Source organism: Martes martes, assembly GCF_963455335.1.
Source record: "Martes martes genome assembly, chromosome: 1".
Lineage (NCBI taxonomy): Eukaryota > Metazoa > Chordata > Mammalia > Carnivora > Mustelidae > Martes > Martes martes.
The window spans coordinates 199117527-199134164 of record NC_137888.1 but is presented as its reverse complement, the minus strand read 5'-3'; the positions used below and the strand labels follow the sequence as shown (position 1 = coordinate 199134164).

The 16638-nt window shown below is 57.9% G+C and overlaps 2 protein-coding genes across 4 annotated transcripts; both read right to left on the bottom strand.

Annotated features, from left to right (window-relative positions):
* Positions 1–1543: 1543 nt before the first annotated feature.
* TMEM89 (transmembrane protein 89) lies at positions 1544–4950 on the bottom strand. The gene is made up of 2 exons (XM_080812031.1): positions 3940–4950; positions 1544–3572 (listed from the first exon to the last, which is right to left on the bottom strand). The coding sequence occupies exons 1-2, from the start codon at positions 4324–4326 to the stop codon at positions 3387–3389; spliced, it is 573 nt and encodes a 190-aa protein (XP_080668157.1). The 5' UTR covers positions 4327–4950; the 3' UTR covers positions 1544–3386.
* A 578-nt stretch (positions 4951–5528) lies between these two features.
* On the bottom strand, positions 5529–15585 carry SLC26A6 (solute carrier family 26 member 6). Of its 3 annotated transcripts, XM_080803161.1 has the most exons (21): positions 15525–15585; positions 13422–13580; positions 13201–13340; positions 12867–12977; positions 12152–12315; positions 11788–11952; positions 11556–11708; positions 11138–11220; positions 10906–11053; positions 10538–10651; positions 10335–10412; positions 9916–10011; positions 9590–9696; positions 9374–9443; positions 8322–8414; positions 8135–8233; positions 7629–7721; positions 6728–6904; positions 6480–6534; positions 6056–6201; positions 5529–5818 (listed from the first exon to the last, which is right to left on the bottom strand). In XM_080803161.1, exons 1-21 carry the CDS (start codon positions 15545–15547, stop codon positions 5804–5806), a joined length of 2289 nt encoding a protein of 762 aa, XP_080659287.1. In that variant the 5' UTR covers positions 15548–15585; the 3' UTR covers positions 5529–5803. The 3 variants fall into 3 exon arrangements, with proteins under 3 accessions (XP_080659287.1, XP_080659288.1, XP_080659289.1); XM_080803162.1 differs by lacking the exons at positions 10906–11053; positions 11138–11220; XM_080803163.1 differs by lacking the exons at positions 13201–13340; positions 13422–13580; positions 15525–15585 and having other exon boundaries at positions 12806–12924.
* Positions 15586–16638: the final 1053 nt, after the last annotated feature.

The following is a 16638-nucleotide window of genomic DNA, read 5'->3' as shown; positions in this document are numbered from 1 at the left end:
AGTTGGCCGAGAGTTTCTGGTATCAATATCCTGGTTCTGTTTTAACCCTTTCCTCTCAATCTTCCTCCCTCCTCTTGCATTTTACCATAAATAACAAGAGCTGAGGCTGTGTTTTCCATTTTACTTGGAAATCTCTTCTATTTAATGTCCATGTTCATCATTTACAAGTTCTGCTTTCCACCCACCAACAATTCCACTAAGGTCTCTACAGCTACTTAGTGTCCTGTTTCCTCCCGGTCTCCAGTAACGTGTTCCTTGTTTCCTTCTGAGCCCTCACGGGCAGCAGTTTTAAAGTCAAGAGATTTCCGCTAATGGTTGAAGGCGGTTTTGGCTTTTTCCATTATGCTCCTTGACCTTCTCCCAGGTTTTCCTCACTGCTCAATTCCAAAGCCGTTCCCATATTTTTAGAGTTTGTTGCAGTAGTACTTTGCTCTTGATACCAATATCAGTATTAGTTTTCTATTGCTCTCATAACGAATTACTTGGAACTCTATGACTCAGAACACAAATTCGTTACCTCACCATTCTCTAGGCTCAAAGTCCATCATGGATCTCATTAAGCTAAAATCAAGGCATCAGCAGGCCTGTGTTTCTTTCTGGAGGTTCTAGGACAGAATTGTGTCCTTGATCATTTGGGTTGTTGGCAGGATTTAGATCCTGGTGGTTGTAGGTCTGAGGTTCCTGTTTTTCTTGCTGGCTATCTCTGGAGGGTCATTCCTAGCTCCATAGGTCACCTGGATTCCTTGGATTTTTGGATAGTGGAAGATACCTTCTACCATCTTCAAAACCAGGAACAGAGGATCAAGTACATCTCACAATTAAAATCTGACCAAGTCATCTGCCCTCTTTGTCACTTTTAAAGGCTCATGTGATTACATTAGGCCCAAGAAAATAATCCAGAATAATCTCTCTACCTGAAGGTCTTTGACCTTAATTCCATCCACCAAGTTCTTTTTGCCATGTGCTGTAACATAGCCGCAGATCCCATGGCCCTCTTGAGGGGCCATTATTCTGCCCACCATGCCCTCACTAGGAGGTACTGATCCCTCCTGCTCTCCAGCCTGCTCCTTCTTACTCTCCAGAGCTCCTTTTTCCACAGAAATTCTAACCATCTTATAGTTCCTGGATAAGGCCAAGGTCCATCCCCACGCTCTCCATCAGGCTTGTCAATCTGACTGGGGCACTGTCCCCTACTCTAGTCACCTCACTCTTCAGGTGCCCGCAGTCGGCCCACGTCTTCTCCATCCTGATAGGCCAGCACACCTCTCTGCAGAGTAAGTGCTTTTTCTGAGCTGGTTTCACCACCACCACCGCCCTCCCATTTGTGAGTACATAAGGCGGAGCCCTTTCTGTTCGAGACCTCACTGGATGCCAGTACCCGCAATGGAACTGGCAAACAGTGGGTCCTCACTGAACCTTGTAGAATGTAGAGACAGGCCTAGCAAGAGGCTGATGAATCCTAAGCATCAATGCCCTTCTCTTCCAGGCCTTGGGAAGACTCCCAGTAGTGTGTCCATAAGGGCAAGTCTTTTTTTTTTTTTTTAAAGATTTTATTTTTTGAGACAGAGCACAAGTGGGGAGAGAATCAGAAGGAGAGGGAGAAGCAAACTCCCTACTCAGCAGGGAGCCTGATGTGGTGCTCAATCTTAGGACTCTGAGATTATGACCTGAGCCGAAGGCAGATGCTTAACCAAATGAGCTACCCAAACACCCCAAGTCTTTTTTTTTTTTACACTAGCAAAATGAAGATATTCTAACTGCATTCAGTTAGAACCTCTGTCTTTTCCCACTCAACCCCTCCACCCTACCTCTTCTCTTATAGGGGACACTGAAGAAGTATAATTTTGGGGGTTCAGGCAAGAGGAAGGTGGGTTGGGGATTGTCCCAGCAGACTCCAAGAGGGAGATTAGGATGTTTACCAGGGAGTCAAGCTAGGTATCTAAAGGAGGGAGGGAAAGGGTTGGACCAAGGGCAAAAACTAACTGTGATGAGGTGCTTCTATAGCTAAGCTAGACCCACTTGCCAGTCTGCCTTCTCAGTGGCTGGCAGCAGCAGGCTGGGATCTGAGGGCCACAGCTCCAAGTCAAACTCAGGGACACACTTGGTTTGGGTTTAGAGGGACCCAATGTGGTTTGCTCCACTCCTGCATGTGGTTAACTAATTGTTCCTGCCCTGGTACAGGAGGCCCCCAAGAACCTCCTGCCAGATCAGAGCTCCTGGTCAGGACAGAAATACAGGATCCTATCACATTTACAACCTGCCCCCACAGTGCCCAGCACTAGAAAAATTGTGGGCCACGAAAAGAAAAAAAGTTTTGAAATGTCCGTGGAGCCCGAAGCCCATGCTGGAGAAACTCCTCCAGATTCCACAGCTTCTATAGGAAGGCAAGTTGATGACCATTTTCTGAATTTGAAAACCACCCAGACCATTGCTGGGACGTCATCAATAACAGGTTAGGAGAGGAATTTTCTAAATTATCAAAAATTAAAACACAAATGTCAATCAACCACGTTAGAAGGAAAACTGAGTTCTCTATTTTCTGTAGAGAGTATGTCCCCCCTATATCAATCCCCTCATCCTATATGGAGGTTGTCAGAGTCGGCAGCTGGGGGTTCAGAAGAACACCCGGTCCAGAAACATGTCCGGACGTCACCACAAGCACATCATTGGTCTGTATTTTGCATTGTAAGGTCAAGTCTTTAACATTTGTAATCTCTCGTTTCTTTCCTCGTGTGAATGCACCTGTTTCTCTTTTTGAATATTCTTTTTCTAAAACAGACCTTCAACACGCACAGGTCTCAGTACCCACTCAGCTTGGGTTGTCTGTGGTAGAAGGGAGGGAAGAGGGGGTGAAGTTCAGCCCTCATTCCACTTCCAGGGGACTTAGGGCAGGGGCTGCCCAGGCACCAGACCATGTTTGGGGCTGCCACAAGGATGGAGGCAGCCAGGGCTCACCCTCCAACCACTGTCCGCCCCCCTACCCAACTCTCTGCATCACCAGCTGGGAGCCCTCACTGACTCAGCCAGATTGTCACCTCCTCTGGGAAGCCCTCCATGGACTACCCAAGTCTGCCCTGATGGTCACGTCTTGTCCCACCACACTGGGGCCCCTGAGGAACAGCTGGATTTGTGGGTGAGACCTTAGGGAAGAGGGGTCTGTCTGTTGGCAGGGGCAATGGAGCAGTGTGAGCCCGTCCCATCTTCCCACCCATCCTGGACCCAGAGGCCTCCAGTCTGCTGGCTGCAGAAGGAGAAAGGGGACACAGGGTCCAGGCAGGCCCAGAGAGGAGACATACACACACACACACACACACACACAGGCCTGAGGCTGGCCCAGAGCCTCAGGCCATCCTGAGGTCATCAGGCAAAGGGAGGCATATGTTGGGTCACCCACTCTGGGCGGATATCCCCTTTATTGGGGTCTTCTGTTGGGTGGATATACGCTGCAGGTGGCCCTCAATATGGACCAGGAGGGAATCCAGCATGTGCAGGACCCCAAGGAGCAGGGCGCGGTCTGAGATGGGGGTCCGCCGTTTCCAGGGTCCACTCGGGTTAGTGGTCACATGCGGATGCTGAGGAAGGACCAAGAAGCAGGAGTTAAGAGTAGGGGGATAGGGTGGGGGTATGGGGAGGGGCAGCGATGAGACCGGGGAGAAGGGGATGGGAAGGGAGATGGTGATGGAGGGTCAGTGAGGGTCTGCCGTGGGCTAGGGTGCTCACGGGGGGCTGGATGAGGGACAGGGATAGTAAACGGGTGGACAGATGGGGGCAGAGTACTGGCCACAGGGAATGGTCAAGGGCTGATGGGTGTGGACCGGTGTAGGGGCCATAGGCTGAGCGCCAAGGGGGAGGGGACGCAAGGCCTGGGTGGAGAACGTGAGCTCACAGGGTGGGAGCGGAGGCAGGAAGCTGCCGAGGACCAAGCAGCACTGTACTCACCTCAGACTTGGTGGCCTGGGAGCGCCGCCGCTGCAGCACTGCGCGGCCCATCATCAGCATCATGGTGGTGGTGATGGTGACCCCAGCCACGGGGTAGAGGCGGTTCATCCCCAGGCCCATCCAGTGGCCGGGACAGCCCAGGCTGCCCCCGCAACCTTCCAGGCTGTTGGGCTGGCATCCCCAGGGCTGAAGGTCCAGCCCCACCTGGTACCACAGGGGCCGAGACCAGGCCTGGGAGGGAGCTGGCATGGCCAGCAGCGGCAGGAGTAGCAGGAAGGATGGTGCGAGCAGCATGGCGGCGCCAAATGCCCGGATAGAACCCGGGTGCCTGGCAACAGGCAAACACCCCTCCCCCAGCAGTGAGCTGTGGGTTCCAGCAGGATCCATGGCCTTTCAGGAGGGGCAGCCTGGCCAGGCAACACTGCTCCCTTAGCCTCCCTCCTGTGACCCTGCTGGGCAACACAGTCCCTTCTCTATTGTGTGACCCTGTTTTGTTTCCTTCAAAGTCATTCTAACAATCTGCAAGTTCTTATTTGAGGTCTGTCTGACCTCCGCTCTGGCCCAGAAGTTTCCCTTACCCAGTATCTGCCAAGCGCACCACAAGCCAGGCACCGTTCCTGCGGCAGGGACATGGCGTGTCAGAGTGGATTAAGAAGCCCTGACTTCCTGGCCTGTGGTTCTGGGGGGTGGGGGCAGGGCGGATGATTCACGAACACAGAGCAGGATGCCGCCGCCACACACAATAAACACTGAGCTGGACAAGGGGCACCTTGGTGACTGGAAGGGCAGTGTGGCCTCTGTCCAGTGGCCCAGCACAGAGCGGGGCACCTGGGCAGTACCTGCGGAAGGCAGAGCTCCCGGGCTCTGAGCAGGGAACACTGGCCTTGTTATGAGCATTCCTTGGCACTGCCTCATCTAATACTCACCGAGCAACCCACGACATGGGAATGGTGACATGACCATCCCTGCTATACCACCATGGAGACCCAGAAGATTCTAGCCACCCCTCCCCCCCGCCTCCCCTCATTCAGGGCTTCAGCTGTCCCACAGGAAGGCCCAGAGCCGCCCACTGGGCGACATGCCCAGATGCTGACCTTTTAAGGTAGAAGTCAGCACATGCTTCTGGGTGGACAGTGACCTGCACAGCCTAAGTGACCTAATGATATGAACAGGCTTTTTTCCCAAGCAAGTCAATCCTCCACATGCTTACTTCTTGACACAGGCTAGTAGCACCTGTGGACACCTCACTTCCCCAGCTGGTTGCTCAGCTTCACTCTCTGCCCTCCAGGGGCCGCACTCACTGGGACCATTCCTGAGAAGCAGATTCCACGGTCTTCTGGCTAAAGACACAGGCGCCGAGGGTTGTGCATGGCTGGGGAGCGTGAACCCGGGGTGCCCCCACCCTGGCCTTGGGCCCCATAACTCTCCCTCTGGCTCTTTATTCTCCCACCTGACTCTGCCCTTCCCAAGCGCCGCCCTCCAACTTCTGACTTCAGCCCACCATGTTGGGGCATAAGAAGGGTGTCAGGAGCCAGGGCTATGGATCACTGCCCACCCCACCAAGCCCCCACCAAGGCACAGCAGAGCCTGGTGGTAGGCAAACAGGTCTTTATTTCTGGGGCTAAAAACATGGATCTTTCCCCAGCCCAGCCGGTGCCGGTCTGACTCCAGTGCCTCGTCCCAGGCCCAGGCCTATGGCACTGAACTTGGGAATCCCAGGACCTCCATCCCTGAGCTGCGTGTGTGTGTATACGGAGGGGACTCCTGGGTGATGTCTGGAGGCAGCCCGGGGGCGGGGAGTTTCTCACAAGCGCCTGGTCACAGCCTCCAGAGGTAAGCAGTGGTAGGCAGGGCAGAGGCACCGTCAGAGTTTGGTTGTCTGAGCAGGTAGAGAGGGAAGGCTCCAGTCAGTTTCCAAAAACACACAGCAGCCCCTTCCCCCAGGACAGCGACCCCTGCCCCTGGGAGCAGCTTCAGCAGAAGGTGGGAAGGGGTACCAGTGGGTTCACTGGGGGCAGAGCCATTCAGAAAGGGTGGACTTCCTGGAGGTGGGGGTCAGGGTAGGGACAAGCAGTAGACAGACAAAAAGAGCTCAGGGAGCCAGAGGCCGGCTCACCAAAACAGGGCTGACAGGGCTGGCAGGGCTGGACCTCGGGTGCTGGAGGGCAAAGAGCACAGCATCGTGGACAGAAGCAAAGAGATGTTGCTTAGTGATCGATGCATCGAAGAAGTGCCCAGCCTCAAGCTGGGCGACCACAGGAGCTGCGGGCAAAGAGTAGGTCTCCCCTGACTTGCGGAACCACCAGGAACGTCAAGCCCGCAAACTCAGTCACCAGTAAACCCTGACCCATTTCACCCAGGACCTCTATGCCTGAGGTTATAGCTAAACCTCCAGTCACTCCTGACCCTTGACCCCTGCCTCCCAAGACCCCTCTGACCCCCAGTCTCAGAGACTTTTCCTTGTGCTGCTTGGCAGACTCCTTGGCTAGAACAGCCCCACTCCCCAACCAGACCCCTTGTGCTGTCCCCTCCCCACGCACCGTGGCAGGCGGCCATGTACACCTCCACCTCGATCTCTCGGAAATCGCGGAATATCTGCAGCCGAAAAGGGGGGGCCAGATTCAGAGGGAGGCTCGAGGGCTCCGAAGAAGGACTCAGGCAGGGTTGAGGTGGAGAGAGTTTTGAGAGGGAGCTCAGAGGGGCTCTTGGATCTAGTTATGGGGTCAGGAGGCTTGGGGGGGCCTTGTCCTCTCCCATGGCTCTTCTTAGGAGCACCCCAGCCCCTTACGTTCTTCAGGCTCTTGATGCACACAGTGTCCACGAAGGAGAGGGCGCCCAGGTCCAGGATGAGGCTGTGGAAGGGTGGCTGAGGCAGGCCCAGGGCCTTCAGTGTGGACCCGTTTGCGGCCTTGGCATCTTCTTGACCGCTGGCTGTTGTATCCTCTAGCTCATTGCCTGCGCTCGCCTGCTAGGAAACCAGACACCCTGCAAAGGCTGCCCGTGAAGGGGTGAACACAGACAGGCAAGGGCCACACAGGGTCAGATGTGGGACCCCGCACGCAAACACCCGCCTATATGGGACATGCAGGGGACATGCGAAAACCTGACATGGGGGAGCCTCTTGTATGTAAAGACAGGAGGGACACATGGGGATGCAGAGGAGAGGAAGCCCAGACTTAGAGAGCACGCAGAGATGTGCATATACTGCTCTGTTACATCCCAGGCCCAGGCCTAGGGATGCTTAAAAAGGTGGGGCGCTGGGCGATGGTGCCCCATCCTCAGCCAGCCAGGGTGGGGTGGGTAGGGGGCCCAGGGACACGTGAGCACACACAGAGTGGCACCCCACCTGGGTCTCTAGTTGAGCTTGGCGTCCCTTTTGATCCCACATTTTTTCCCTTAACCCCAATTCCTTCTCTCTACCCATGAGCACAGACTATGGGGTCTTGTGGGCTCTACAAATTCAAGGTCTTTGGATAGCAGACCAGAGAGCCACAGGCAAAATCTATGGCAGATCACTAGGCCTCTCCCTATAGGGCACTAGACCCATCGCACACACACACACCACAACCTCCCCCCGCCCCGCCCCGCTGGCATGACTACCTGAAACCCCCGGCTTTCCCCGCAGGATGCGCGGACCACTCACAATCTCTGCAGCTCACGGCTGCCCCCTCTCCCACCTCCAGCCTCACCCTGGCCGTGGAGTCGTCCACACTGTTGCTCTCCACATCTCTGATGTTGGTGTTGACTTGGACGGAAACAGAAGTGCCCTCGGAGGCAGCAGTCTAGGCCAGGGGAGAAGGGGGACAGGAAAGAGCTGTCCCGGCTGTCACAGGACAGCCAAGCCATGCCAGTCTGGTGTCACCCCCAGGCTTTGGGCAGCTAGGCAGGCCAGGGACTAAAGCTTGGGACCCAGGGCCGCCAGGCTGGGGTCGGTGGGGTTTTGACCAGCTCCAGGAACAGCCAAGAATGGAAGAGGTGGTCTATGCTGTCACTGGCATGGGGGCGGGGAGGAAAACGAAACTCTGCCCAGAGCGCTGACCTTGGGGAGCGGGGAGCAAAGCAGGGGCCCCAGGAGGGGGCATCAGGGAGAAAGAAGGGATGAGTGAGGCTAAGAGCTCAGGAGGCAAGGAGAAAGAGCATGTGGGTTCAGCAGCAGGACGGGGAGCAGGAATCCCCGGCTCGAAGGGGCCCCTGCCTGTTTCTTGAGGGTCTTCTGCATCCGTTTCAGCTTCTGCTCCTGCTTCCTGAGCCACTTCTTCTTCTTCGAGATGAGGTGGTCAACGTCCACACCGCACTAGAGGCAAACATCATGGAAGGTGATGTGGACGCTCTGGGACGGGGAGAGACCCTCTGACACTCACCCTGGGGACCCCCGGACTCACCCTCTTCTTTAGCGCGTCACTGTAGAGCTCAGCATTAGCAAAGTACATGGTGGCCGAGGAGCGGAAGACCTTCACGCCTGGGACCTCCCTGGCCTGGGGATGGGGCAGGGTTGGAGTGGCTGAACCCTCCACTCTCCTGGCTGTGTCTTGTTCTCCTCCTTCCCTCCCCCCGTGTGGCCCAGGGCCCCCCATCGCCAAGCCTCTGCTCACCGGCCAGGAAGGGCCCAGCCTGTGGCCCTTGCCCTCCCAAGATCTTAGGCCCCAAACTTGGCCATATCACCCTAAATCCTTGTCCTGCTCCCTACCCCTCACCCTCATCACCCAGGCCCTCAGCCAGGCCTGTCAAAGCTTCCTCCAGGGCACCCTGTGCCCTCCCTTCCCATCTCCCCCTACTTCTGCAAATACCCAGGTCAGGCTCTTAGGCCGCGCCTTGGGGCTCAACCGCCCACCCTGTGATCGGTTTCCTGCATGTGCACAGAGAGACCCTCCTTGGCTCCCACTCCAAAAAGGGCTTAGCACTTGGGCCTGTATAATGCATCCCACCTCCCCTTTCCACCCTGCTGAGCTGCCCCGCTCTTGCCCTCCCCTCACTCTGCCTAATTATACTGTACTCAGACTCCAAGGCTCCATGTCAGCAGGAATGGGCTTGTTTTATTCCAGAACCCCACTATTAGGCATGAAGCTGCTCAGGAGGTAAACGGACAATTGGGATGTAGAACTCCACTGATCAGGTCAGCAAACAGCCTCCCCTACATCCTGATGCCCCAGGCTCCTGCATTCCTGCCCCAAGGCTGCTCGGCAGGATAAGGCTTGTACTGCTGGCTCCAAGACAGACCCCTCTCCCGGCTCCCCGGTCCCTCTCTGTCCACTCCTCTGTCCTTTCATAGTTCGAAGTAGGAGTCACAGACCCAAATTCCTTCCTTGAAATTCCCAGGACTGAAGCACCCTCAGACCCCAGGGTCTTTGCCTGATGCAGAAAGGACTAACAAAGGCCCATTCTACCTCTGTCCCACCCCACCAGGCCGTCCCCCTGCCTAGGCCCTGCCACCCACCTCTGAGTATTCGGCCACATCTTGGTAAATATCCGTGTCTGGCACCTGCCCCAAGACAGAGTAGCGGGGCCTGTGAAGGAGAGAGTGTGAGGAGGGGGCAATGAGGGGGTACCAGGAAGCCTCGGGTTACCCGCGAGATGTGGGAAAGCTGGGGGGAGCCAGCGTGGCCTTCACCCCCCTCCAGCTGTGATGGGGGGACCGAAAGGGGAGACTCACAGCTGCGTGCGGAAGACCACAAGGAGCAGGGAGAAGACGACGGCGATCGCCAGGCCTATGTCCAGGTTCAGCAAGATGGTGGCCACAAAGGTCACCAGCCAGATGAGCTAAAGGAAGGAGGCAAGGTGGCTAGGGGAGTGGGAGAAAAATGAAACTCCACCCAGAGCACTGACCTGCGGTGGTGGTGGTGGGGGGCTCGGGGAGCAAAGCAGGGGCCCTGGGGGCATCAGGGAGAAAGGAGGGATGAGCGAGACTAAGAACTCAGGAGCCCAGGAGGCCAGGAGAAAGAGCATATGTGTTCAGCAGCAGGATGGGGGGCCTCTCACCAGATCCATTCGATTTGACTTCCAGAGGGAAGGAATGTCGGTGAACTGCTTCAACATACCCTTCAAGTTCACGATAATGGCAGCCGCCAGCACAGCCTGGGGGAGGGGTGGGCGTGTCACAGGGGCTGCTGGGAGGTACCTAGATGCTGACAAGCCTGACCACCCAGCCATGAGCAAGACTGATGCTGGCATAACCCCACATGACGCTCACGGCCACCTCTGAGCCAAACACCTTGGATCTGAACCTGAAGGGTTCTAATCCCCGACCCTCGACTCCAAGTTTCACCTGAGAGAGCTCAACCTTGAAAAACAGGTCATGCACGACCTTGTATTCCTGTCCCTCGCCTCGGACCTAACTGCCCCTTGCCCCTGGCCTGGCCAAGTCCCTCAAGCCTGGCTGGCTGGATGTGGCCACTCACCTTGGGCAGGTCTCTGAAGAGCTCCCCAAGTTTGACGATGATAATGAGAATGAAGAGGGAGGAGACAGCTCCAGCCACCTGCAGGGTGGGAGTGAGCAGGGGGGTGGGGTGGGGGTGTAGGGGTGGCAGGAGGAGCGGGGTGGGATCGCCCAAAGCTGCGTGTTTGCAACGTGCACAGATGCTCACCCACGCCCAAAGCCCACCTGTGTGTTGCCCCCAGAGCCCTCTTGCACCAGGCTGCGGGACATGGAGCAGCTCACGGGGAAGCACTGGAAGATGCCCCCAATGAGGTTACTGAGGCCGAGAGCCACCAGCTCCTGGTGGAGAAAAGTGAAGGTGTGTAGAGCCTGCTGCCTGTGCCACTATGTCTAGGCCTAGGTGTCCCCAACCTCCATCCACACTCACCGGCCCCCTGGGCTTGGCTGCCACTGTCCCGAATGCCTTGCTCTCCCGCCCTCAGTCCCCTGCACGGTCCAGCATGTCTGTTTGCTGTTTCCCTACGTCCTACCTGCCACTCCACACCCCCTGTCCCCAGGCCCTGGGGTCTCTGTATACCCAGCTACCCCCAGACCTGGTTGCTGTCCACCCGGTAGCCGTGTCTCAGGGCGAAGATCTTCCCCAGGGAGATGGCAATGGCAAAACCAACCACAGCGATGGTGAAGGCATATCCCACCAGGCTGGCGAACAGCTGGGGGCTGGGGGCCGCTGGGGGCACCAGCCTGTGAGGGGCATTTGTGAGGCCAAAGGAGGGAGCTGGCCCTGGTCCCCCAGCCCTCCCTGCCCAGGCAGGGGCCAGAGCTCACCCTGCAGGGATGTCGCCCACAACATCCACCCCAAATCTAGACTTCAGGCCCACACCGTAGGAGATGCCTGTGGCCCCGATGAGCTGGGGAGAGAGGACAGAGTCAGGAGAGGGGTTCTGGCATCATCAAGGGGGTGGAGAAACCTCTGTGGGGGTGAACAGTGAGGCCTGAAGCAAAGCCTTTGGTGGTTGGGGGCGGCTGGAGAGAAGTGGGCAAAGGGGTAAGCTACACCACCACCCTTTGGGGAAAGGAGATGGTATCAGGGTCCAGAAGGTACCAACATAGGACCTTCCTGCTGTGGTCACACCCCGTCCTCAGGAATTCTCGCCGGTGCCCACTCCAGCTGGTTGTTAAATCCCGGGGGTGCCCACTGGCCGGGATGTATCCTCCCCCCCGCTGCCCCCCGCAGATTCCAAACCGTCAGCAGCTCCCCAGGGATCGGCATGGGCAGGTATCGGTGCAGCTTGTCACTGAGCAGCTTCAGCAGCACTAGTACCACCCCTGACACCAACGCGGTGACCACCGTGCCGACCACACTCCGAGGCAGCATCGAGCAGACCTCCAGCACTGTCTGAGGGGAGGCAGGGTCACCGGCAGCACTCAAGGTCGTGGGGCGCGCCCCGGCTGGCCCTCCTCCTGCCCGCACTCACATAGATGAGGGACAGTGGCCCAGAGCGGCTGCTCAGCTGGAGGCCAAACACATACTTGAGCTGTGAGACGAAGACCTGCACGGACGCGGCTGTCGTATAGCCTCGGACGAGGGGCTCCGACAGGTAGGTGACCACGAAGCCGAAGCGGACCAGACCCAGCCCCACCTGTGGGGTGGCCAGGGGCCATCATGGGAGGCAAGGGTCAGGGTCATCAGGTGGGCTACAGCAGAGCCCAGGGCAGGGGGTGGAGGGATGAGGGAACAGCCAGGGGGAGGAGGAGGGCAGGGATGGGTAGACCCTGAGGGGAACTGGCAGGGGAGGGTCGGCAGGGGCGGGGGGGGGCGTCCTCCCGCCGGCTCTGCACCTGGAAGAGGCCGACCAGGACGCTGAGCGAGGAGGCCAGCTGCACCCGGAAGTGGTCTCTGGCCACCTCATCCACGGTGGCGTTCACACCCTGCAGGAAGTTCTCATCCGGGGCCAGGGATTCTGTCACACTGCCCACCATCACAGACATGACAGCAAAGGTGCCTGCAGGGGTAGGTCAGGGCGGGTCTGAAGGGGATAGGGCACTGACCTGCCCTGGAGCCCTGCCCTTAAGGGGAGAGGTCAGGAGACAGCTGGTTCTAGACAAGTATCTTCAGACTACGTCAGGCAGATAGACGCTGCGCTGATGGTCAAGTATGAACTCTGAACTTAAGGACTCTTGAGGTGGCTAGGAATGTTGGTCCGCATCACCTACCCTGCCCCACCTGTGTCCATCAGCCCAGAATCATGCCCCTTGCAGAAGGTGAGATGGGGAAAGGGGCTCAGCCTGCCTCAGGCTGGTCAGGACTCTGCTGAGTTCTGGACCCTTCGAGCTGCCTCACCCACATCCTCTTGGAGCCAGGGGCTGGAGCTCTCCTGAATCTGTGGCCCCACGGTCAGAGGCCTAGTCCTGCCTGGAAATGACTGTGGACCCAGCACCAATGTTGTCCCCTTTCCTAAGTTCCCTTGTCCCTCCCACTCAGCCCTCCCTCACCCTGTCATCCACAGGGGAAGGTGGACATCCTCCTGCAAGGCCCGAGTCTGGCTCCACTCACCCACGGAGATGTGCCGGGAAGTGCCAAACAGGAAGTAGACAAAGACAGGATAGAAAGAGCTGTAGAGGCCGAACACGGGGGGCAGTCCAGCCAGGAGGGCATAGGCTAGGCCTGGAAATGGAATGGTAGCAATGGAGGCTTGGAGGCCAGGGCCTTGAAAAGGATGAGGGAATCCCAACCCTAGGTCATGGGCCACAGTTCTAGGGGCAGTGCTCACAGCTTCAGATTATGGGGGTGCACAAGACCACAGGGCTTCTGGCCCGGGGCCTTGAAGGATTGCAGATCACCCCAACCCAGGACTCAGGGTATAGCCTCCGGGTCAGGTAGGGCTCACCCTGTGGGAGCTGCATAATGGCCACACTCAGGCCAGCCAAAAGGTCGCCCAGGAGCCAATCACGCAAGGGATACCGGGGTAGCCAGGACAAAACTGGGAGGTACTGGAACAGAAGGGCTCGGGCCCGAGCACGGGAGCACCTGTGGATACAGTGGTAGGTATTGGGGACAGGGTCTACCTAGCTCCTGCCAGGGCCCCCAGACCCACACCCTCAGCCTTACTGAAACCAGGTTCGCCACTGGTAGGTCCTGGTGGCTGAGGTCCGGTGCCCCAGCTCCTCCAGCTGTTGCTGGTTCATCAGTGGCCGCTCCACATGGTAGTCTCGATTCCTCAGCTCCATGGCCTGTGTCACAGGCAACAGTGCCTGTGTGTCCCTCCGTCTGGGGTGGCGAGACCAGAGTCACAGTGAGTGTACCCCTGGCCCAACCTCCCCCACACTTGCACCTGGGATTAGAGAGTCACCCAGTTGACTTTTCTAGGCCTTAAGATCTAGGTAGCTGAGAGCTGGACCCACGCCCAGTCAGAGAAAATCTCTGAACTTTGGCTGGGAAAAGCCTCTCACTGGGCCAAAGTCCCCTATGAAGAGATGGCAAGATGAATACAATCCATACCTCTGACCCAGGTAGAGCTGCCCACCTGTGAGTGTTCTATCGGTCCCTGTCCCAGGCTGACTGTCCCCCTGACTGTGCCCCCAGTCCCTCCCCCAGATAATCCCTGTCCAGTCTCTGAGTCCCCATCCAGCTGCCCCATGAGCTCAGTGCTGTCTGTCTGAGAGCTTGCACGAGGAAGGGACCCAGCGATCAGGGGTCCAGTTCTTCAGTCAGGCTCCTTTTTTTTTTTTTTTAAGATTTTATTTATTTATTTGACAGACACAGATCACAAGTAGGCAAAGAGGCAGGCAGAGGGAGGGGGATGAGAAGCAGGCTCCCCGCCGAGCAGAGAGCGCGGGGCTCGATCCCAAGACCCTGGGATCATGACCTGAGCTGAAGGTAGAGGCTTTAACCCACTGAGCCACCCAGGCGCCCCCAGGTTCCTATTTAGAGTGGCTCCCCTCTAAGGGGAGGAAAGTACTGGGGCTAAGATCACCCCTGGGCTTCCAGCCTGGGGGTCCAGGCTACAGACAAATTCAGGCTTGATCTGGGAAAGCCAGGGGATGGCTCTCACATGGAAAGGCAAGCCCCCACCTGAAGCGGGCAGATTTCCCCTCCAGAGCTCCTACGACCAGGCTCTTTCTCCCATAGGGAAAGCTCTCACCCGACAGGAAAGTTTGCACCAGCCAGGTATGTTCTGTGTTGGAGAATCTCTTACCCACCCAGAGGCTCCCACCTGAAGGGGAGAGGGGAGGGAAGAGGGGGACCTCCCTAGGGAATAGGCGATCTGTGGGGAGGGAGTTCTCATTCGAAGAAGCTCATACTGGGAGGGAAGCTTTCTCCGGAAAGTTTTCACCTGCCAGGAAAATCAGGAAAGTTCTCATCCGCAGGATACTCTCGCCTAAGGGAAGCTCTTACCTGGCTGAGGCTCCCACCTGGAATGGTTGAAAGCTCTCACCTGGGAATAGATCCCGGCGCAGGACTCTTCCCTGAGGGGGAACTCTCCCTTGCTGGGAAAGTTTTCAGGAAAGTGCTGTTCTGTGGGCTCTGACCTAGGGTTAGGATCCCACCCGAGGGGTAGGAACTCGCCTGGGAAGAACTTCTAACCTGGATGTCCTGGCTGGAGAAGGGAGTGGAGTAGGTGCAAGGCAGATCCTCAGAGACTCTTGGCACCGCCGTCTCACAGAGATCTTTGAGCCCCCTTGCCCCTCCTCCGTGAGTCACTCAGGTCTTCTTAAAGGGCTCCCCCACTCCCCAGGCCACGTGCTTGGAGGGCGGGGTCTCGATCCTGGGCCCCTCCCCCTGGAAGGGCACCTCGGGCCCCTCAGTCTCGCTCAATGGTACAGCTGGGTGGGCTCGGGCCACCGCTATGGGCTCCTTGCGGCGACCTCCGGGCCCCAACGCGCCCAGCGGCTCACCTCGAGGGCCGGGGCTCCTCCACACTCAGCCACCTCCCGCGGCCCGAGGCTAGCCCGCGGGCGGCGCTCGAGCGGCTTCCCGCACACCCCTCCGGGGCGGGGGGTCGCGCGGGCTCCCGCCCCCATCCCCCGCTTCATGGGGCAGCCGCCTGCAGAAAATCCGCAAAGCTGCAAACCAGGGCGTCGCCGGGGGAGGATGCCTGCTCCGGACTTAGCGGTACCCCTTCCAAGCTAACCCAAGCCGGTGCCCGCACCGGGGCCACGCGGCAGTTCGCGGACACGGACGCGGGGAACCGGAACTGTGCCCTGCACTCACCCTGAAGCTTCAGACAGCCCCATGGTCAGCGGGCTGCCTGCCTGGTGGCAGCTGCTCCCAGAGCCCCGGCGGGAGGCCGCTACAGTTCGGGAGGGGAGACCCGGACTTACGGCGTGCTCCGAGGGGCCAATCCCTGGACAGGACGGGGCAGGGTTGGGCCAATCAGCGTGCTTGGGCGGGGCCTGAGGGACGCTCTTTGGGCGGTGCGAGCCCCGGGGCGTAAGATTTAACCCCTTCCTCCCCTGCGGCCTGGTTTCCGCTACCCCTCTTGGCTCCCCTAGTCCTCCTCCCTGAGCCGGGTGGAACTCAGCTGGGACTAAGGATCGGCGCTCGGCTGGTGGAAGCCACGCCCCGGGTACCTGAATATGACAAGACGGATACCAAGTCCTGGCTTCTCTCGGAGGGTCCCCGCGGGATGGGGAGGGAAAGCCCCCAGATGGGCTGCGTGGGGACGCTGCTGGTAACCACAGCCTTAGCTCTCTTTAGGGTATCCGGTCCCTGGGGCCTCTTTCGCCTCCCACTCAGGGCGTCCCCTTAAGGCCAGGCAATGTCTGACACTGAAGGTGCTCAAGGCCTCCCTTCAGCTCTGTACATCCAGTCCTGAAGTGAGGCTGTCAGAGGTTTCCCTCCAGCACACCTGGCATCTCGCCCGGAAGGCTTGCAGGGAAGGAGGGCGATGTCCTGGCCAGCTGCAAATCTGAGAGGCTAGTAGGGGTCAATGCTGTTAACGGGCTCGGGGGTTGGCAAGGGCAGTTCCTAGAGGTGGTGGAGCTCTGGCCAGGGCAAATGCCAGGTTAGAATTGCAGGCCCTGAAGACCCAGTCATAGTGCTGACACCTTGAGGAGAGAGTGTTTCCCTGGCACCTTACTCCCAGCACCTGTGCTCATACTTCAGGCCCCTGATCACACGCACTGGTCCAGAACTCAGGGTGAAAGAGATAGGAACCTGTTCCAAATGTCAGATGAAATTAGCTAAAAATAGCTGAATATTGGGGGGGGGCAGCGCTCAGATTTCTCCCAAAGGTCAGGTTGGTTTGAATCATTCATAACCACCCTTCTACCCCACCCACTCCACTCCCACCCCCAAACAGAAAGAGGCAATAACCATTTTCTAT